General features: G+C 35.8%; 1 protein-coding gene across 2 annotated transcripts; it reads left to right on the top strand.

Moving 5' to 3' along the window:
- Window positions 1–554: 554 nt before the first annotated feature.
- Window positions 555–23458, top strand: LOC133303485 (TATA-binding protein-associated factor BTAF1). Of its 2 annotated transcripts, none has more exons than XM_061503400.1 (29): window positions 555–650; window positions 729–820; window positions 903–997; window positions 1545–1759; window positions 2316–2370; window positions 3486–3567; window positions 4336–4670; window positions 5059–5146; window positions 5281–5896; window positions 6066–6198; window positions 6389–6457; window positions 9264–9475; window positions 11670–11889; window positions 12024–12197; window positions 14083–14508; window positions 14600–15034; window positions 15170–15289; window positions 15367–15846; window positions 16351–16889; window positions 17954–18446; window positions 18529–18597; window positions 20442–20546; window positions 20624–20851; window positions 20936–21199; window positions 21292–21341; window positions 21591–21700; window positions 21800–21882; window positions 22340–22552; window positions 22951–23458. In XM_061503400.1, exons 2-29 carry the CDS (start codon window positions 772–774, stop codon window positions 23119–23121), a joined length of 6129 nt encoding a protein of 2042 aa, XP_061359384.1. In that variant the 5' UTR covers window positions 555–650; window positions 729–771; the 3' UTR covers window positions 23122–23458. The 2 variants fall into 2 exon arrangements, with proteins under 2 accessions (XP_061359384.1, XP_061359383.1); XM_061503399.1 differs by having other exon boundaries at window positions 5038–5146.
- Window positions 23459–23520: the final 62 nt, after the last annotated feature.

The raw sequence follows: 23520 nt of genomic DNA, 5'->3' as shown, positions 1-23520 counted from the left end.
TATTTGTATTTATTGCATTATATATATATTTTTTTCTTCTTTCTCCTTCTACATAATCTTATCAGATTGCTAATCAGGTGCTCATCAAACACAGTATATGATATAGGCTTATCAGCCCCATATCATATCCTACCCTTATCAGCCTCATATTATATCCTATCCTTATCATATCCTGTCCACCAAACGGGCCCTCAATGTTTACCAATATCCATACATATGTTGTTCTGTAAGGAAGTTACTGATGTACATTACAAAATGCCAAGAAGAAGTGAGCAGCAGTTCCTAATCTAGCTTTGCACATAATATACGCATTAGAAGAAAGAGCTGTGTGAATCATGCATATTTCCAACATGTCTCTTGTATTATTCCTATTAATTATCAATGCCAAGTTGGAGTCTCTATTTATTAGGAGAATAGTGAATAAGTGATTGGCATTTCCACGACTTATTGTCTTAAGCATGTGTGGGAGTCATTGCAAAGTATCTGGCTTGAAGCTACTAAGTAATTTAAATGTCTTGATAAAACATATTTAATGGTAACTTTTACGTTGATACAGATTAGTGAAACGTATAAAGGAACATTGATGCTCTTTCAACATCAACATTTTCTTTATCCCAAACTAGTTGGGGCCGGTGGTTGATGAATTCAAGGTTGACATGCTGTATTAGTTGCAAAAAACAATTATGAATGTATTTGTTGGATAGCATATTTACTGTTTGGTACTGTAGATTATAGGCAAAGGGAGCAATAAATTATTTGGAATGATTTGTTATGGCCCAGCAGTCATCTAGGCTTCAGCGCTTGCTTACTCTCTTGGACAGTATCCTCCATATTTTCCTTATCTTTACATTTACTTAAATTATTTAATTTTTCTTGAATTTTCTTTAACCAAACCTTTAAAGCTGGGTCAACTCAAACGACAAGGTTGACTGCTGCTCGTCAGATAGGGGACATTGCAAAATCACACCCACAAGACTTGACCAATCTTCTTAAGAAGGTATTGATTTTTCTAATGTTCTATTTTCCCTGCTTTTGTTATAATATGTTCAGTTTATATTGTATTTTTGCACTCTCTTCATTGTATGTTAATTATGCTAAATAGTGTGGTGTGAAAAACAAAATTGGTCACGAACTCTTTCTCTCTCTTTGTTTATAAACTTTTTGTTGGTGGATGGTTTTATAGTTAAGATAAAAACCAAATGTGTTGAGATAAAAACCATTTCCCAGCCTGCTCCTAGTAGTTCAAGTTTTTGGAATAGTTGGTTCTTGACATGGTAATATAGCCTCTTCAATAAAGTAATCAAGAACACTTGCTTGCTGCCCTTATTCTTTTTATACTGTTCTTGAAACAAGGGTATTTTGTAGTTGAGCCGCATCTAATAGTTTAAGCTTTTGGTATAATTTGTTTTTGACAAAATGCTTTGAAAGTTTATACAACATAAACATAAAAGTAATAATTGTTTTATTTTTCTTCTTTTTGTGTGTTGATAATGTGTGTCATTTGTCAAATTGATTTTAACACCCCGTTGTCATGTGATACTTAGGTTTCTCAATATCTGCGCAGCAAAAATTGGGACACAAGAGTTGCTGCTGCTCATGCAATTGGGTCTATTGCTGAGAATGTTAAGCACATAAGTTTGAATGAACTTATTGCTTCTGTTGTATCAAAAATTTCTGAGGATGGGATATCTTGTAGTGTTGAGGATCTATGTGCATGGCTTTCTTTACAATCGAAAATTACAGGAAGCTCATTTAGAAGGTAACACTATCAATCATCTATGATTGTTTGACATTTTTTTTTTGGCATAAAAAAAGACATTTCTATTAGAGAGAAAAGAAGTAAGGTACAGTTAGGGTTACTTTATGATATCCTGTAAAACAGAAAAAAGAAGAAGAGAGATCCAGGAACATGAAAAAATCGGGAGTGCTGCACCAGGTTCCTAACCCTTTGCATATAAAAATTTGAAATCTCTTGAAAAAGCAGTCGGCAGAACACCAAGAGAAACAAAAACAAAATCATATGTCACAGCAAGTTCAAGGGCGAAGACACCTTTAAAAGATGCCAGCATTACACTCCAACCAGATGTACCAAAGAATTGCATAAACTGAAGACTGCCACAAAGTTTTAGCCCTTGTTTTTACCCAAACCTTTATACTGAACCATGAAAAACCGCTCCAAAGTAAAATGCATCCAGCGTTCACCATGAGCTGAAAAATTATTGCTTCATATTGTTTGAGAATAGTTTTACCCCCATTTTATTACATTGAACCTATCTTTTGATAGATATTTACTTAATCGTTTTCCCCCTTGATAGCTTTGATATGAACAAGGTGCTTGAATTCGGAGCTTTATTAGCATCAGGAGGACAGGTATAATAATCTCGTTATAAACACCTTATATTTTGTTTTTGGGTCAAAATACACTATACACACACATTACCACTTGTTGATGATATGTTGAGATAGTAATATTGCATTTGCTCAAAAAAAAAAAAAAACCATATTAATTGTTTTCCATGATCTGTGGTGAAGAGTCATCCTTGTTTAAAAGGGGATGAGGTGCTGTCTGGGAAGTGAACAACTAAACTTTTTTGACAAAATATGTATGATTCTTAGGAAATTACGAAGTCGCAAAGAAGCTAAATAACATCTTTATTCTAAATATCATATTGAAAGATTGGATGAACAAAGGGACAAAAAAAAAATCAAATTACACTTTGAAGAAATATGAACAGTTTAGGAGTTAGGACTAGACCGGGAATGTGAAGTACTATTCTTCACCTTTTAAAACTTTTGTAAATTTGAAAATTGTTTCTTTCTGCTAACTGTTGATCTGGACTTGGCTGTGATCTAGACTGATTCTTCAGAAAATGATTGGGCACCAAATGACAGCATAAGTTGCACAACATGAATGAGTCTTCCTTGCTTTTTGCCCCCTAATGATTTCCTTTTAATTTTTGTAGTGATTATTTTAACGTGATTATCATAGAATTAGCTGTTATAGGATACTATATGGATTGGGAAGTTTTTAGCAATAATTGTTTAATTTGAAAAAAAAAATATTTTTTAAAATTGTTTATTTGCCAATCAAGTTCTAATAAGCCTATAAAACGGCCTTCTATGTGTAGAACAAACAAATGTTCTTCCAAGGATTTTCCTTATGTCTTGGTAAATTTAGAATTTCTATATATATTAAATCCAAGTTGCTAGGACAGTACCTAGCCCCCTTTCTTAAGCCATTAAAATTTCCAACTTGCATCATTAGAGCTGAATTGGGTCCATACTTAAAATGGCATATTGTTATTAGCTCTGAATTTGGTCAGTGGAACTTGTTTTTGCGTTGCAATTGTTTGTCCGTAACTACTTTTTATGTTTCATACTTCATACACTCAATGAAAGAGCCTTGGATTCCTTTTGAAGTTTTCTTTTGCCTTGATTGCATGTGCATTTGCTGCATACACATTTTATGTCTTGTTCCATTTCAGGAATATGATATTGTAAGTGATAATATAAAGAGCCCAAAGGAGCGATTGGTTCGCCAGAAGCAAAATCTTCGACGCCGTTTAGGTTAGTAAGAATGCCTGAAGCTATAATATCTCTTTGCCAATAAGTGAGAGTGAAATTATGACTTTAACTGTTTGAGAATAATATAAACCATTAAAAAGGCCCTCACCAAAAACCATAAGGTTTTGGATTGAATTGGTTCTTTACATGGTATCAGATCAGAACCTCCGTGTCACGGATTCGATCCTCTCCGCCCCCCATTTTCTGTTGTGGAATTTTCTTAGCACAGGTAGGTGGCTTGTGCATTGTCCACTCTTCAAACCCAATGAGCTTTCGTGTGAGGGGGCGTGTTAGAGAAAAATATAAATCATTAAAAAGGCCCTCACCCAACACCTTAAGGTTTTGAGTTGAATTGGTTCTTTACACTAACTAAATTGGTGATTGCTAAACATTGATGGCATACTCAGTAAATGCTCTTGATGTAAATGGGCACTTGTTGAGCCTCTAAACAAGGTGTTGTGGTGGCAATAAAGCTGCTTTATGAGAAAGTCAAGGGGCACTGTACTATGGGAAAAAAAGAAGAGAATTGGCTGTGGTGGCCTAATGCTTTGGTGTTCCTTCTATTTTCCTCATCTGAAGCAGTTGAAACAAGGCTTTGAATTGCTTCCGGTTCATATTCACATGCCCTTAACTATGCCTTTTGCTCTTTATCTTTGTAAACATTTTACCGTGTTTGTACATTGTTATTATGACATGTGCATCTTCTTAATAATGTCTGGTGTCTAAGTTATTATATGCTTCTGATTCCAGAAATTCTTTTTCTCAATGCAGGCTTGGATGTCTGTGAACAATTTATGGATATCAGTGATGTAATAAGAGATGAAGATCTTATGGCACACAAATCAGACAATCATCTCAATGGAGTAGATCATAGAGTTTTTACATCTTGTTCTGTACATAATATTCAGAAAATGGTTGCAAATATGGTTCCTAGTGTCAAATCAAAGTGGCCAAGTGCAAGAGAACTGAATCTTTTAAAGCGCAAAGCAAAGGTAAACTCAAAGGACCAGACAAAAGGTTGGTGTGAAGAGGGAAGCACCGAGGCATCAGGTGCTCAAAATTTGACTTCAAAAGGCACGAGTCCTGATTCAGTAAATTACAGCAAGGTAATATGCCGTTTTACTTCATTAATTCTATGGTAATTTTAGCCCTCTTTGGGCATGCCTTGACACAATAATTCATTGCACTCCTCTAGTCGAAGTTAGTCATTGCTGGTAGCAATTTATCTATAAGTGTTGATTGTAATTATTAATCATTGTTATTTTATTATTATTATTGTTGTTTTTGTTACTATTATATTATTATTATTTATGTACTCGGTTCATCCTTGCAAGCGATAAAACAAGTTTCATTCTGTTGTATGTCTTTGAAAATACTATCTTGACCTTCAAATTGTTGCAATGCAAATTTATTCAATTTTCAGCTTCAATCACAAGTCATAATTTAGTATTATTTTATTGGCATTTTACATAGGCATTCATGGATGCTAATCAGGAGGAAGATGGCTTTGAGCATGATGGGGATGGACAATGGCCTTTCTACACTTCTGTTGAGCAACTTATTATTGATATGTTTGATCCTGGTAAATATTTTACCCCTGTTGTCACTTTTTAGTACAATTTGAAGAAGAATATAGAATATAGATTTTGCTGATGGACTTTTACATTCATTTCACTAATGTTCTTTGAATGATAAAATATCAAATGCTGTTGCTAGTTTGGGAGGTACGACATGGTAGCGTGATGGCATTGAGAGAGATTTTAACGCATCAAGGCGCTTCTGCTGGAGTGTTTAAACGTGACTCACGCTTTGGTGGTGCCTTGTTTGTTGAATTAGAAGACAAAAGTATATCAAATATGTTGAAGAGAGAGAGGGAAATTGATTTAAATATCCAAGTTTCAGCTGATGAGTTTGAGTCAAACTTGAAGAAGCCAAAACTTGAGGATGTTTCATATTCGACCCCTATGGATAGCGTGATGACTTGCAGCAATCAGTGTGATATTGAAATCAGCATTAGTTCTGAAACCCAGGGATGCAATTTACCTTTGGATTATGGAAATGGGCAATTTAATGGTAATTCTGTTGACATGGATCTGGAATCTTTCTCTGACGGTGTACATGATGCATGCAAGGAACCTGCTAATGTGGCAGAGCAGAAGGGTTATTCTGAAGACACTAAGATTCCCTCTGGAAATCTTAATGTGCTGAGAAATCTTCCGCAGAATTGTGAGCTGATGAACATGGTTAAAGTAGCTAGAAGTTCCTGGCTTCGAAACTTTGAATTTCTTCAAGATTGTGTGATACGTTTTTTGTGTGTGTTGTCACTTGACCGGTATGATATTTTTGAACTAGATCCTGCTGAACTTTGGTTTATGTAACTGATTGTGAAATGCTGTGCTTGTCTTTTCTTACTATTGGCTGTTATTGTTAATGTGATACTTCAGGGCTGTCTCTTTATCTGCAAGTTTTTTTATTGATCGTTTTTGGTTATTTCATTTCAGCTTTGGAGATTACGTGTCTGATCAGGTTGTTGCTCCAGTACGTGAAACCTGTGCACAGGCATTAGGTGCTGCATTTAAGTATATGCATCCAGCACTAGTAAATGAAACATTGAACATATTGTTGAAAATGCAGGTAAACATCAATTAGTGGCACAATTTGTTTTGCTTTTGATAGATGTAATTTAACTTAATATGCATTCAACTTTTCTGATTTTCTCTCTTTGTCCTTTTCCTTTGTAATGCAGCAAAGTGTGTTGGTTTATGAGTTCTTTGACTCAGATTAGTTTTTAATCTTTATGCTTCGGTTATTGCCTTTTGTTCAGTGTAGGCCAGAATGGGAGATTCGTCATGGCAGTCTTCTGGGTATAAAATATTTGGTTGCTGTGCGGCAGGTGCATATTTATTTTCCCCCGTTTTTTTTCTAGGTTTTACTCTATATGTATGATAGTTGAGGCACGTACCTCACTTGTTAGTTATGCATATACTCGTTTTGGCCATTGTTCTGCATAAGATATTTTTAGTCATATGTATTGAGACATTGACTGCAAAAACAATTTGGTACCATCCAAAGTGTTTGTTTGTATTTTATGTCTGCAGTAGTTATTTATAGGAAATTCTGTGTTGTACCACATTGGCCAAATTTATTATGAGCAATGGACATGCCCCTTTCCTTCAGAGTATATCTATTATTTTTGTTTCTTGTGCTTTTGAAGAAGGAAGTAGTGCAAGGCCATCTGGACACTTCCTGCTCCTAGTTGCCATTCTATAGAACAATATAGAGTTTTATATCCATCCTTGACCCATTGAAACCTAATTTGCATCTTATTGGTGTCAGTGAATGATTCTTTTTTTTTTATAAATATCAATAAAATTAAAATGGCCTGTCCCAAGCCAGGATAAAGTAGGAGGGTTGGCGTCAGGTGTTGCGAACCGGCCGTAAAAAACAGCTATATTTTTATGTGATGAACCTTGTATCTTTCATGTGGGTTCATCTACCACCGACCCCAATTAATTTGGGATAAATGTGTTGTTGATGTTGATGTTGATGATCAATAAAATTAAAATTAATGGCGTTCAATCTATTCTAGCCCAGTAAATTCTCTCTCTCTGTGATTACTCCTAATTTTTCATTGCACAAGATATGTGCTTCCAGTGTGGAATGGGATTGGTTCATGTTGGATTGGAATTTGGAAAATGATTATCATGTTTAGTATTGTTTGGTGTGGTGGGATTAAGAACTACTTGCAAGCTGCATCAGCTATGCCTGAGTGTTATCTGGTCCTATGACCTTGACTGAGTATCATTGTTTTACCAAAAATGAACTCTATGATGTAGCAGTTTAACGAAATTCACAAATCTATCCAAGGACTGAATTTAATGGTTGTTACTCTAGTGGTGATGTCTGCTGTTGATATACTTAAATTAAATGAAGTCTCTGAAGGATATAAATATAATAGCACTTAGGAAATGAACAGTAGGGAAAAGACCCCCCTCCCAGTTCATTGGTGGTTAGTCCTAGACAGCCTACTACATTTCAAAAACATCCTAAAATCTACAAAAGAAATTCTAAAGTACAGGATTGGTAGAAGGCTACAAGCTAATTAAGAAGATTATATCATGGTCATTTTCAATTCAATAGGGGTTATGATATGAAACTCTGCACAAAAGTTCCCCTAATCGGATCTTCCAAGTCAAGTTCAGGATAAATAAAGTGCAAAACCCCTTAAACCTCAGCTTTCGACGAGACAAGAACCCTCGGTGATTATCACAACGAATCTTGCTCGCAAGATGAGCAAGAATCAATGTCCTAAGCTATGTAGCCACAACCAAGCTCACAGCTTGATCCATAAGACCTCAGCTTACAGGTAGTTAGCCAACGCAAACCTAGTTCAACTAAGAACACAAAGAAGGAAATAAACCTCTCCAAATTTTGTGAATAAAAGCCTAATCTCATTTTCTCGTTGATGTATGCCTTTTTAAAAGAGCAATCACAAGCCATAAGAATTAAAAATTCTAGATAATAAGGATAAACCAACCAATATTTTAAAATCCTAATAATCTATGGCCTAGATCTACTTTGAGATCAAGATGCAATCTGGTCCATTGAATCAGGTCATTCAGCCACAACAGAAATTTGAATGATGCTTGAGCCATGTGTTGGATCTCCCTGCTCTGCCAGGGCTTCTAAGTCTTGAACGAAGTTGTTCAAGCCTTCTTTGAATTGCTTGGCCCTGTTTCGAGTGACTGGTTGACTAGAAAGTTTTAACACATCTCTTGGGCGGCCTCCTCTCTAAGTTTTGGACTAGATGTCCTCATCATTCCCTCTCCCGTATGAAAGATTTGTCCTCAAATTGTGATGTGCATGGAAAGGAGGCAACTCAGCAACCTTAAAAGAAGTAGTAACATTATATTCACCGGGAAGATCGAGTTTGTAGACATTATCCTTGATTCGTTTGTGAACTTGAAATGGTCCATCCCCTTGTATAATTGAACTTCGATGCTCTGGAAAACGCTTCTTGTGCAAGTGAATCCAAACCTAGTTGTCTGTTCAAACACAACCTTCTTGCGACCCTTGTTGGCCTATCTTGATTTTGTGCAGTCCTCCTCTAAATGTTTTGACGTGCCTTCTCATGGATGCTCCACACAAATTCAGCATTCTTCTGTCCATCTAAACTGACTTTTCATTCACATGTAAAGGAGTTAAGTTCAAGGGTGTGAACGATTTAAAACCATAAACAATCTCAATAGTGATTATTTTGAAGCAGAGTGCATGCTTCTATTGTATGAAAATTCTGCATGTTGCAAGCACTCTTCCCAAGTACGAATATTCTTTTGAATGATAGAACACAAAAGTGTAGAAACTGTACTGTTATTTCTTGTCCTATTAAGTATATAGGAAATGAACTGAACACTCCACAACAAGAAACCACGCTTCAGACCAGATCTCATTTGTTTACTATTTTGGTGTTCCTCTAATAGTGACAAAGGTTGACTAGTTTGTAGTTCCTGTTAGAGAATAACAGGCTACATTAATGGTTTTATATATCTCTAACAGTTCCATATATGAAAACTTAGTCTTTTCTTGATTGATGTGTTATTTCTCTCTTCTTCTTTTTCTTTTTAATATATTTTAAGTTGTTAAGAGATACTTTTGTACTGTTCTGTTCTGGCTTCTTATATGTCTTATACTGACTATAGGAGATGCTCTCTGATTTGCTTGGACGTGTTCTTCCTGCATGTAAATCTGGGTTGGAGGATCCAGATGATGATGTCAGGGCAGTAGCTGCTGATGCTTTAATACCAGCTGCAGCTGCAATTGTTGCTTTGCCAGGTCAAACATTGCACTCAATTGTGATGCTGTTGTGGGATATATTGCTTGATTTGGATGATTTAAGTCCATCCACAAGCAGGTATTTGACTGGCTAAAATTTTGGTAGTTGACTTTACAGCCTTTAATTACATTATGTTGTCTTTCATGTTGACATAACAAAACGATCAAGAATATCTTTATCTGCTTAGTTTTCCATGTCCCATCAATTATAGAGTCTATATGTTGATGGGCCTTTGCTTGCATACCTTATCATTTATTATATGATATTGATCAATTGCAGCCAATTTGTTTATGATAGCTTTTTGGTCATAGTTTAATGAATTATACAAAATGATAGCATTGTACCTGTGCACTCAATTTGCTATCCAACTGTCTAATATCCTAAAAAAATTATAGGATTTCAACTTTTATTATGTTATTCTTTATGATTCAACTAAAACCAGCATTTTTTAAAAATGAAATAGATTGTCCAGTTTCCCTAGCCATTATTTAGCAAGTAATGCCATTGACACCAGGGTTGTTAATAGTGTGTTATAGCGATGCAAGGCGCCCTCTGGCCGCTATGAGACTCATTTAGTGTTGCATTTGGTTTTCATGGGTGTCGCAGCTGCTATCCCTGAGATATTCTATCTTTAACCCATCCTTTTTGTGCATTGCTGAACCCACTTTTTGGGTATTTTTGTGACTTCCCCTCGTTTTTCATCAGAAACAACACATAGGGTTTCTGATTTGAGTCAAAACACTCGGATTGTTACCACTGTTTCGAGACAAAAAAAATGCAGCGGCTGACCTGTGTTTTGTTTACAGCCACTGGCCTTTCAACCCTCTTTTCATGCATCACAGCACAGCTTGATTGGCATCGTTTTCCCCTCTTTGGTCTCTGTTCTGCTTACTGCATGCATGATAATTCATTGAGGTCTCTGTTCTTTATTCTTTTCTTGTGCTGTGTTCTTTCTTGTCACTTCAAAGTTCACATTCTCCTAATTTATCTCTTATTATTATTTTTTCCAACTCCTTTGTCTCTGTTCACATATCTGACTGTTCAATTTTTTTCTATTAATTCAAATTTCTTGAAATTATTGAATTGTTAATAGTGCTTTAGATTGATGGTGATTTTTGTGTTTAGACTATGAATTTTGATTAGTAATTATGAATGTGTATCCGATTTTGGGTAATTTTTTATTTATGAGCATTTATATGTGTATACTGTATAGCGTAAATTATTTTTCTTGCATCTAAAACTTTGGAATAGTGGCTATCCTGCTATTTGCTATACCACTGTAGTGTATTTGGCATAGGCAGTTCCGCTCTATGATCCTGGATTAATAACTATGATTGACGCACAGCCAGTTGTGTCACCCACACATACATACATCAAAAAATAAAACCTGCAGAGAGTCAACAGTGTATAAAAGTAATTGAAGTTTGTGGGCTTTATTTGGAAGTGTTTCCCTTAAAATTTGATATACTTAACATTCCAGCCGATGGCGCCTGTAATGGGTATTGCCCCCTTAAGGTTGATGCAGTTCTAAGAAACTTTAAGGAAACAAATTTTCACCTTTATCATCAGTTATAGCTTCTGGCCTAGTGGTAAGCACTTGATTCTATAAAATTAACACTGGAAAGGTTACAATGCAACTCTTCTACTCTGCATCTTGCTTTAGCTCCTTGAAATTTGTTTCTCTGCTTTATGTTTTAGGTCTTTGTTCTCTTTAAAAATGGGTGAGGTTCTTTTATCAGATCTTGGGAGTATCTATTTATAGGCAATATTCCATATTGTGGAGGCCATATCCCTCTCTTCTCCTCATCAATCCCCCATCCAAAATTTTCATTTACAAGGATTACAATATTTTTTTTTTATTTCTTTCATTTTTTAGTTAAACTTAAATGGTAGAGAACTTCTTTATTACAATCCTACTTTCCTACTTGCTTATGCTAGATTGTTTTTGAATATCTTCCTTTAAACTAATCACTTAGCTTTGTTTTAATTGATTCTTATGCTTTATTTTATAGTAGTAATTCAACCTTGCAAACTTTTTGTAATATGTACTTTGATGTAGTTGAATAGTCTAAGTACTAGTGTCAACATGCATTTATACTTTATTGTAATTCGTAGAATATTCAAGAAATAGAGGATTTTATAATTTCAAACATCTTCCAACTAATCCTGGGTTTTGGGGTGTATTTTGTATCTTATAGAGACCAAAAGCACCAAAGCAGAGCTTGGCAATATTATGTTAGTATTAATTAATATGTTAGTTATCTGTTTGCAGCGTAATGAATCTGCTGGCAGAAATCTATTCTCAAGAAGAGATGGTACCGAAGATGTATAAAGTTTTTAAATTGGGAGACACGGAAATGGAAAATGGAGTTGGTGGTGGTGGTGATTATGGAGAAGAAAATCCTTTTGTGCTTTCTACATTGGCTCCACGTTTGTGGCCCTTTATGAGGCATAGTATCACATCTGTCCGTTATTCAGCAATAAGGACTCTGGTATTTATCTTTATTCCTCGAAGTTTGGTGAAAAAGTTTGAATTTCATATAACACTCCTTGTAACATATTCGTTTCTTTTTTGACGAACGGTGGTACTAGTAGTGATAGCTTACTCAAAATTTTCCATTTTCAGGAGAGGCTACTTGAAGCTGTATATAAGAGAAGCTTGTCTGAGCTGTGTAGTGCTTCTTTTTGGCCCTCTTTTATATTTGGAGATACCCTTAGAATTGTCTTCCAGAATCTGCTATTGGAAACAAATGAGGATATTTTGCAATGTTCTGAGAGAGTTTGGAGTCTCCTTGTTCAGGTATATCATCTGATAAGACAGAGTTACTTGGAAATGTTTTTGACTAGATGTTCCTGTATCTCATCTCAGTTAAAGCATGATGTACACGAATCCTATATTTTGTCATATTCCAATCAAGATTATGGCTTAAAAAAGCAACCAAATCTTTGGGACTAGATTTGACTTTGTACAGAGGCCTAAAGAAGATTCATGTCTCACTGTTTCGCATGCTGTCATCTCATGTAAGCAGGGATCAATATATTGTGAGGACTGTGTATATGTTGAGCGAAATTAATTTTAAAAGATTCCCTACCAAAACCATCCACAGTATTCTATGTTAAAATATAATCTCAGATTATATGCATGAGCATTATTGCAAATTCAAAATTTTGATAGTTATCAAGATGGCATCAGGATAATACTTTTCCTCTCTTAAAAAAGTGGTAATTGTTAACAGAAAACTATTATCAGATTGGTTTGTAGATGGTTATACGATGTCCAATTGGCATTTACATTGGTTTTCTGTTGTGCAATAACTTAGTGTTATTATTGTCATGAAGCAACTATACCAAAAGTTTAAGCTGTAAGGTGAAGACCCATGATGATTTTATATTATAATCTTTTTAACAAGTCCCCTCATGAATAAGTTCTTTGACATGAAGTGTGGACAATGCACAAGTCCACTTACTTTGTGCTGAAATTCAACTTTACATTAAAATAATGGGGTGCGTAGGATTAAACTCTAAACCACCTAGTCATAAAGGCTTTGATATCATGTCATGAACCTATTATTCCAAAAGTTTAAACTATTAGGTGAAGATACAAAATGGTTTTATCATACTTCTCTAACTACTGTATTGGACTTTAGCCTTTTGGGGTATTGCTAATATTTTGTAGTAAAATCAAATGGTGTGTGGTTCTTGTTTGAGATATATAAAACTATTAATGTAACCTTACCCAACGCTTTAAGATTTTGGGTTAAATTAGTTCTTTACATGGTATTAGAGCATCATGTCCCGGGTTCGATCCTCACCGCCCTCGCTTTCTCTTGTGGAATTTCTTAACACAGGTAGGTGATCCTGTGCATTGTCCTCCCTTCAAGCCCAATGAGCTCTCGTGTGAGGGGACGTGTTAGAGATATATAAAACCATTAATGTAACCTCACCCAACGCCTTAAGGTTTTGGGTTGAATTGGTTCTTTACAGTTCTATATGTAAAATAGCTAGAGAGAAAATCTTGAGTGATAATGCATACGTGTTACCTTATGTCTCTTATTTATATGAAGAGAAGAGACTGTATGCACAGCCCTGTAGTACAACTGTTCAGAACAAAGCACAGCTATGTACAGTAAATACTGATAGATACAAAAATAGGACAGCTATTATTTAGTTATTTGGACAACAGTGCCTCTCAAGCTGAAACATATAAGTCATATGCACCATGCACGTTAAAACTGTGGCTAATCCAGGACCTTTCTTGAAGAGACTTTGTAATTGCTTGCTAGCTGGTCATTGAAAAGCTAGTAGAAATGCACCCTGACATGATCTTCTCTTGGATCAAATGACAATCCACCTCTACTTGTTTGGTCCTGCTGATACATAGGCTTTGTTTGTTGTTTATTTTGCATAATGTTTGCATCAAAATGATTTTTATTTGAGTCGAGGTTTGATCTTTTGTTTATATTACATCTTCCCATTGCTTTTTATTATATCTCTAACCAATCATCGTTTTTATTATGCCGTTATAAATGTCAATGAGGATTTCTTTTTTCTGAAGAATCTTCCTCTCCCCTCTTCCCGAGGCTTTTACAAAGTGGTTGTTTTGATCTTTCTCCTTTTATTTTGGTTGTATAACTTATATTTCTCTATTTTCTCATCTATCAAGTTGTATCTCTAATTGATGGCAGTGTCCTGTGGAGGACTTGGAGACAGCTGCAAGGTCTTATATGACTTCTTGGATAGAACTTGCATCTACACCATTTGGTTCAGCATTAGATGCCTCAAAGATGTATTTGCCTGTTGCCTTTCCACGAAAAAGTCAATTTAGAGCAGCAGCTAAGATGAGAGCCGTGAAGATTGAAAATGAATATGGTGGGGATCTTGGTCTTGATTCTACAAAGGGAATTATTCCTCAAGATAAAAATGGAGATATTCCTATAAATTCGGTTAAAATAGTTGTTGGTGCTGATGTAGACTCGTCTGTAACTCATACTCGGGTGGTCACAGCAACTGCATTGGGAATTTTTGCTTCTAAGCTGCCAGAGGGTTCTTTGAAATTTGTGATTAATCCGCTTTGGAGATCTCTAACCTCTTCGTCTGGTGTCCAGCGCCAGGTATGAATTTCCGATTCACATACAATGAACCTACACCCCAACAATGTTATGCCTTCTTTTTCCCTCCTTTAATATTTTCTCTTGGATTTAGGTTGCATCTATGGTACTTATTTCTTGGTTTAAGGAGATTAAGCATTGTAATTCATCCAAAAACCTTGATGGCATTCCTATTGCCCTCAAAGATTGGTTGCTGGACTTATTAGCATGTTCTGACCCAGCTTTCCCAACAAAAGATTCACTTATTCCATATACTGAGCTTTCAAGAACTTATTCAAAGATGCGTAGTGAGGCTGGTCAATTGTTAAATGCTGTCAAGTCTTCTGGTATATTTAATGAGTTGTTGAGAACTACCAAAATTGAGTTGGATAGCTTGAGTGTGGATGATGCCATTGGTTTTGCATCAAAAATTCCAGCATTATGTAATGATAGTTCTGCAAATGAATCCTTGGGAAAGAACACAATGGATGATATTGAATCCTCAAAACAGAGGCTCTTGACTACTTCTGGCTATTTGAAATGTGTTCAGGTATGCTTCAAACATTTTTTTAACACTTCATTGTAGTGATTGGTATTTCTTGGTTTCTACATCGTTTGTGTGTTTTAAGTTAATCTTAAATAGATTTTTGACATGCTTATTCTTGGTTCATGGGATGATTTGCAGAGTAATTTGCATATTACGGTCTCATCTTCAGTTGCAGCTGCAGTTGTCTGGATGTCTGAATTTCCTACACGTCTCACCCCAATCATTTTGCCTTTGATGGCTTCGATCAAACGAGAACAGGTGCTAGTTTAATTTTGTTTCTCTAATGCACATATACATGTTTAATTTGATGATAACTTATCTGTCTTATCTTTCAGGAGGAAATCCTGCAAATGATGTCAGCTGAGGCCCTTGCTGAGCTAATGTATCACTGTGTTACACGTAGGCCTTGCCCTAATGATAAATTAATTAAGAATATATGTAGTTTGACTTGCACGGATCCCTCTGAGACCCCTCAAGCTAAATTAATCTGCTCCATGGAGAGTATTGATGACCAAGGTCTCCTGTCTTTTAGAACTCCTGTGAGCAAACAGAAGTCAAAGGTCCATGTGCTGGCTGGTGAAGATCGATCAAAGGTTGAGGGATTTATAAGTAGACGTGGATCTGAGCTATCATTGAGGCTTCTGTGCGAGAAATTTGGTGCTTTGTTATTTGATAAACTTCCTAAGCTGTGGGATTGCCTGACTGAGGTGCTAAAGCCAAGCTCATCTGAATCTCTTCTTGTCACTAATGAAAAGCAAGTTACTGTGGCTATTGAGTCTGTCAGTGATCCTCAGATCTTGATTAACAACATCCAGGTTGGTGTCATCAATTTCTACCTGCGAACTTGGCTCATTACATATAAAACTTTTGCATCATTAGATTTGAATTTTTATGGAGTTGAATTGCTGTATGATATGATGGCATGAAATTGTCAAAGAGATACCTCTTTATGGGGGACTGGAGATTGTTTTAATTTTTTTCTTTTATGTGGGAAAGAACACTGGAAAATAACATACAGCTCCTGTGGATATTCCTGAATTTTCACAAGCCTCCCCTATCTGTAAACTTTCAATATAGATGAAAGGTTTATGAAATCAGTTGTATTTTTTTCTTTTAAAATTACACTGCAGACCACTAGTTTTGTGAAGGTTCAAAATATGTGCACCGTTTAATTATCTATCTTGGCCTGATCAGATATTTTTATATTGGTTTTTTTTAGTAGTTCAATAAATTCTTCAAATTTAGCTACATTCATTTGGACCTGTTTTTAGTGATATCTTATAGTATTCTGCGTAATATGCATCATGGTTTTCTTATAGGTGGTACGATCTGTTGCTCCCCTGTTAAATGAGGAGTTGAAGCCAAAACTGTTGACACTTCTCCCATGCATTTTCGAATGTGTTCAACATTCTCATGTTGCAGTTAGATTAGCTGCTTCACGCTGCATCACTTCCATGGCCCGGTCAATGACTGTGAAAGTTATGGGGGCTGTGGTTGAAAATGCTATCCCTATGTTGGAAGATGCTTCATCAGTTCATGCTCGACAAGGAGCAGGCATGTTGATTAGTTTTCTTGTTCAGGGTCTGGGTGTTGAGTTGGTCCCTTATGCTCCTCTGTTGGTGGTTCCACTTCTAAGGTGCATGAGTGATTGTGATCAGTCTGTCAGAAAGAGTGTGACCCATAGTTTTGCTGCCCTTGTACCTTTACTTCCTTTAGCTCGAGGCCTTCCTCAACCGATTGGATTAGGAGAAGGTATATCCAGAAATGCAGAAGATTTGCATTTTTTGGAGCAACTACTTGACAACTCTCATATTGAAGATTACAAGTTGGGCACTGAATTAAAAGTAACACTGAGAAGGTAAATTGGACTTTTTTTTGGGCGCTGTCATCCATTGGACTAAACTTATTACATGTGTAAAGAACCAATTCAACCCAAAAGCTTAGACTGTTGGGTAAGGCTCTTTTTTAATGGTTTATATTATTCTCTAATACATCCTCTCACACAAGAGTCCTTTGGGCTTGAATTGTGGATATTGCACAGATCCAATTTTTTGGTTTATCTTGTGCTTATTTAATTCCATTAGAAAGTGGGGGTGATGAGGATCGAACTTGTGACCGTGTGGTCACTGAAGCTCTAATACCAAGTAAAGAACCAATTCAACCCAAAAGTTTAAGCTATTGGGTAAGGGCCTTTTTTAATAGTTTATATTATTTTCTAACAACAAGTATCACACTTCTGTTAAACTTCTTCTTGGTTTAATAAAATAAAGTGTGTTGCTTTTATTGAAATCACACGGGAATCATGGTTTAATATGAAATTGAGTTTTAAATCTTCACATAGTTCTTGCTGTTGTTTCAATAAATGAATCCTGTGTTGAAGTCTTCACAATGAAGATGATATGTCTAAATTTTTTGAATCATCTGGCATGTAAAGAACTATTTCAACCCAAAACCTTAAGGTGTTGGGTGAAGGCCTTTTTAATGGTTTATATTATTCTCTAACACCCCCCCTCATGCAAGAGCCCTTTGGGCTTGAAGCGTAGATATTGCACATGCCCAATTTTTGGTTTACTTTGTACTTATTTAATTCCACTAGAAAGTGGAGGGAGGTAAAGATCGAATTCGTGACCTTGAAGTCATTGAAGCTCTGATATCATGTAAAGAACCATTTCAACCCAAAACCTTAAGATATTGGGTGAAGGTCTTTTTAATGGTTTGTATTATTCTCTAACATGGCACAATCTTCATTCTTTGACCCTATTTTGATCTCATTCAAGACAATCCTTCTCCTCTCTCTCTCTCTTACAAATACTTGATTCATGACTTGTTATGTCAACTCTTGTAGATTTTTATTTATATTCGTAAATTTCTGATCTATTAGTTTAATCTATTATTATTATATTATTCTTTTTATGCTTCCAGGTATCAACAGGAAGGCATAAATTGGTTAGCTTTTTTGAAACGTTTCAAGCTTCATGGAATTTTATGTGATGACATGGGGCTTGGTAAGACACTTCAAGCATCAGCAATTGTGGCCTCTGATATAGCTGAGCATCGAGCTTCAATTGGGAACGAGGATCTTCTGCCATCTTTAATTATTTGCCCATCAACACTAGTTGGACACTGGGCCTTTGAGATAGAAAAATATATTGATGTTTCAGTTATATCTAGTCTTCAATATGTGGGTTCTGCTCAGGAGCGAATGTTTCTTCGAGATCATTTTTGCAAGCATAATGTCATCATAACATCATATGATGTTGTCCGTAAAGATATTGATTATTTGGGACAGCTGCTGTTGAATTACTGCATTTTGGATGAAGGACATATAATCAAGAATGCCAAGTCTAAAGTTACGCTTGCTGTAAAGCAGTTGAAAGCCCAACACCGCTTAATATTGAGTGGGACACCAATACAGGTTGGTGAAGAGTTTATCTTCTCATTATTAAAGGTAAAACGTATCACCACTCATCTGATAAATGTTTTACCTTTTATTGCAGAATAACATAATGGACTTGTGGTCCCTCTTTGATTTTTTGATGCCTGGATTTCTTGGAACAGAGAGACAGGTATCAGTATCTTTTCGCTGCCTATCATTATAATTGATGTTGTTACAAAAAAGTAACTGCAACCCGTGCTGGTGTTTGTTATGATTTGTAAAAGTGATACATTTGGGATGTTAGGTTCTTAAAATGCTGGGACAGAATTATGATGTTTAGTTTTTGTACAAGAAGTTGTTGCAATAGTTGACCGAATAAATTGTTCCCCTTGATCCTATTTGAATGCATGTTTGGATTAGCTTAATTTTTGCTTGAAAAAGGTTTTTCAGCTAAAAGTTCTCTCTCAATCTCTCATATTTGGGATGAAAAAAATTCTTTTGAGATAGCATTTTGGTTCCAATGTTTTTTCCCCACTAACTGCCATGTTATATAATGGATGTGTCATAAGTCCTCAAAGCTTGCTCTAGTTCTCTGACTGCCCTTGATGAGATTGAATGGGTGCATCAGTTAGTTAACTAATTCGACATGTCTCAACTCAAGCCTGTTGGAAACGTGGTTGATTTAAAATGTCCATTCACGCGTGCAACAAATCTAGGCTAGGAAATTTGTTTTTGATTTAAGTCTATTTCATACAGTACCAAGATGAATTAATGCAAGATAAATTAAATTGAGTAGTAGTACTACACAGCTGGAAAATAATTGACAGAATTCAGCCAGCATTATCTGAGATTTAAGGGTGGTTGTTGGGTAAGTCAAAATGGTGGGGACTACTCATTTATCCAAGACTCAGTAATAATACCATCTCATTTTGAAAAACAATTTGGCAAAAGAATTCTGACTGTCTAGTATTTTCCTAATTTCATATGTTTCCCCTCCCAAAGCTAAATTACTGTCATTACTTGCTGAAGTGCATAACCAACCACCATTTTCTGTTGAATGAAATATATCAGTAGTTGAACCACCTCAATTCCTGTAAACCTTTTCCTATGAAATTGAACATGGTATGGCCATGATTAGATTTATCATAACAGTGTCTCAATATGCTTTTGGGCTGTTAGGGATATAAATCTAAACCCAGGTCCCCACCCAACAGCTTAAGTTTTTAGTGTCTCAATATACTTGCCTTCATTTTTTATAATTAAATTAAATTAAGCTAAAGGTAAAAGTGGGCCTGTTCATTGTCAATACTTTAAGCCCGAAGGGTGCTAGAGATATAAAACCATTATTGAGCCTCTACTTAACAGTTTAATCTCTTCGGTTGATTTGGTTCTTGGGCATCGGCTTTGTCCTTGTGTTTTTCTGCTCAATTATCAGTTTGTCACACAGTAACACTCCATCCACACCTGCAAAACACAGTTATGCATTCATTCAAATATGTGAAATATCTTATATGAAGCAACTCTCCCAAAAGCTCAAACTGATAGATGAAGACAAAAGAATGGTTTTATATTATACCTCTAATATGTCCCCTTACGCAAAAGCCACATACATAACTTGTGCTAAAATTCAACTTTGTATTAGAAGAATGGGGGCAAATAATGATCGAATTGTAGACCAATTGGTCATATAGGCTAATTGGTCATATAGGCTCTGATCACTTATCATGCATCAACTCTCCCAATAGCTTAAGCTGTTAGGTTAAGGTGCATGAATGGTTTTATATTATCCTATAACATCTTACAAAACTGTGTTCATTTAACTTGACTTCAACAGTAGATTGTGAAGGTGCATGAATGGTCATATAGGCTATTGTGTGCTTTTATGGTTAGTTTGAGAGTTTCTTCAAGACATATCTTAGCAATCTAGCTAGTATTTTGTTAATAGTAATGCTTATCTGGCAAGTTGCAATCCATTTTTAGTATTCTTTTTTAATTGTTGTTACAACTGGCATTCATTTAATGTGGCTTTAACAGTTCCAAGCCACATACGGAAAACCGCTATTAGCTTCAAGAGATCCAAAGTGCTCTGCTAAGGATGCTGAAGCAGGAGCACTTGCTATGGAGGCATTGCATAAGCAGGTGATTTTCATTTTCTTATTGTTGCACTGCATAATTTTGTAATTTGTCTGCTAACTTGATGTACTTTCGTCCAATAGGTCATGCCTTTCCTCCTTCGTAGGACAAAGGATGAAGTTTTGTCTGATCTTCCAGAGAAAATAATTCAAGACAGATACTGTGATTTGAGCCCTGTACAACTTAAACTTTATGAACAGTTTTCTGGTTCTCCTGTAAAAAAAGAAATGTCATCTATGGTAACAACAAATGAGTCAGTTGCAGCAGAAGGAAGTAGCAGTTCTACTAAAGCGTCTTCACATGTTTTTCAGGCAATAGTCCTTCTTTAATTATCACTTAGGTTTTGCTACATCCGTTATTTTTTTTGACACCCAAAATTCCATTCCATGCTTCAGGCACTTCAATACTTGCTAAAACTCTGTAGTCATCCCTTGCTTGTCATTGGTGAGAAGATTCCAGATTCACTCTCTACCGCCCTCTCAGGACTGTTGCCTGTTGACTCTGACATCATTTCTGAACTTCACAAACTCCATCACTCCCCAAAGTTAGTTGCTCTTCATGAGATTCTTGAAGAGTGTGGAATTGGAGTTGATGCTTTGGGTTCTGAGGGTGCTGTAAGCATTGGGCAACACAGGGTCTTGATATTTGCTCAACATAAGGTAATGATTACCCTTTTCTTTGGGGCATATTTCTTTCTGAAGAATAAGACATGGTTTACTGATTTGTCATTTAACAAATGGCTTGTTTGCAGGCTTTCCTGGATATAATCGAAAGAGATTTATTTCAGACCCACATGAAAAAGTAAGTTCCTGGACCTAGGCATTCAGTTAATCTTGACAAATTGGCTGTTTAGATTTTCATGTTTGTTTCATCACATTTAAAGCTTTTTTTATTTGGTAGATACGTCTAAAGCTTTTAGTTGAAAGCTCCTTTTGTTCCTTAACAATTGCCTCATGTTTTTGCATGGAACTATGATTTTCCAAATCAATTGATTCTGATTCTGATTTGCAATGAAAACTTTCATTTAGTTTTTTACTTTTTGCGTTACAGTGTCACGTATTTGCGGCTGGATGGATCAGTTGAGCCAGAAAAGCGTTTTGATATTGTCAAAGCTTTCAATTCTGACCCTACCATTGATGTCTTACTGCTTACAACGCATGGTAAAATGTTTTCACCTTGTCTTTATTGATCTACCTATTTATTTCTCTTGTAAATGTAACTTAAATTTTTTGAAATTATATAAAATTATCCATATGCAGTGGGTGGGCTTGGTTTGAACCTGACATCTGCAGATACCCTTGTCTTTGTGGAGCATGATTGGAATCCTATGCGAGATCATCAGGTATTAAGAACCATTCAGTGGTTTCTTTGGGTTTTCTTTTTCAGTTCAAGACCAAGCTAATTTTGGCAGCTAGGAATTCAAAATTAGCTGGGATTAAGTTTTTATCCAACAAATCTTTAATCAGGTTTTTCAGATTAAACTCTAGTTGTAATTATTGTAGTTAGTTTCCGGCCTAGCTTAATGGTGAATGGTTATGCTGTTTTTTTGCATGCTCTCTTTCCATCTTTAATACCCAACAGAATGGAGCTTTTCTGATAAGAGCAGAATTTCAAAGAACAAATGAGAACAATATTATTTAATCAATATCTGTAAATTCTCTTACAACCGTATCTTATACCCACCCCTTACGTGCAAAACATCCGTAACATTTCTCATCTTGCAATTGAGGGAATGAACTGTCTAATATACATATATTTTTTTTTGTAATGACATTGTTTCTTATATTGATAACGTGCAGGCTATGGATAGAGCACACAGGTTAGGTCAGAAAAAAGTAGTTAATGTCCACCGTCTAATAATGCGTGGTACTTTGGAAGAGAAAGTTATGAGCCTACAAAGGTTCAAAGTGTCAGTGGCTAATGCTGTCATTAATTCGGAAAATGCTAGTATGAAAACAATGAATACAGATCAGTTGCTTGATTTATTTGCTTCAGCAGAAATCTCCAAGAAGGTATGAATGCGTGTTTATGTCTATAATTGCTTTATATGCAGACTTTTATAACTTGAGTAGTACTGGGTCAGTAGTTTCATCAGTGAAGATTGAGCATTATGAGCTTGTGTTTGTATATGCTATTTGTATGTCTATTCTGTAAATCTTAAAGTTGCAAAAGGATTAGTGTGTGCCACCATATTTTATGCATGGGGCTTTTGTCATGGGCTGGGGTTTTATTTTTGTATGCCATCACATTCAACTGAGGGCTTGACCCATTGTAACATGCTAACACGCATGTATGCATAGGAAATCTTGCAATGAAGATTATAACAAGCTTGATTTTCTGTTATTTCGGTGAATATCAATCACCATGGTTTGTTTCTTTTCTAACGTTTTGGGCATGATCATTTGTGTAGGGGTCTTCTGTTGTGAAGAGTTCAGAGAACAACTCTGATGGAGACACTAAATTAGTAGGCAGTGGGAAGGGATTGAAAGCAATACTTGGGGGATTGGAGGAGCTATGGGACCAATCACAGTATACAGAGGAGTACAATCTGAGTCAATTCTTGGCAAAGCTTAATGGCTAATATTCCTGATTCATTTCAGAGTCGTGTACATATCCAAGACTGCAAATTTTGACTTCGTAACATCTCATTTTTTTTCCCCATGCCTTCGCTCATTTTTTGTCGTTACTTTTTTGGACACAGCAATGCCTGGCATCTGCTTATGTGTGCGCAGGTAAATCAGTGTCTGTTTTTTTACGGGGGCATTAGGAGAGTGAGGTTTGACTGATTGGGGGAAGCCCTGGCCCTGCGTGGTGATATGATATGTAGAGAAATGAACTAGTAACGGCTTCGGGAGGGGGATGGAGTGATATTTTTTGGATTTTGTATATATATAATTAATTCTAATTATAGTTATAATCGTTGCTAACATGAATTTTCTTCGGAAAGCTACAAATACTAATATACGAAAGATCTAGAGAC

This window comes from Gastrolobium bilobum, unplaced genomic scaffold (genome assembly GCF_033153095.1).
Source record: "Gastrolobium bilobum isolate Gb01-03AN ecotype WA unplaced genomic scaffold, APGP_CSIRO_Gbil_v1 utg4957, whole genome shotgun sequence".
Classification (NCBI taxonomy): Eukaryota; Viridiplantae; Streptophyta; class Magnoliopsida; order Fabales; family Fabaceae; genus Gastrolobium; species Gastrolobium bilobum.
Note: the sequence above shows the minus strand (reverse complement) of the source record. Positions and strands in the feature narration are given on the sequence as shown.

Excerpts from the sequence above, each read along its gene's own strand:
- LOC133303485 (XM_061503399.1), top strand. The coding sequence starts at position 772 with ATGGCCCAGCAGTCATCTAGGCTTCAGCGCTTGCTTACTCTCTTGGAC. Across the intron at positions 3,568-4,335 it reads AAATCTTCGACGCCGTTTAG|GCTTGGATGTCTGTGAACAA; the intron begins GTTAGTAAGAAT and ends TTCTCAATGCAG. Across the intron at positions 16,890-17,953 it reads TTAAAAGTAACACTGAGAAG|GTATCAACAGGAAGGCATAA; the intron begins GTAAATTGGACT and ends TTATGCTTCCAG.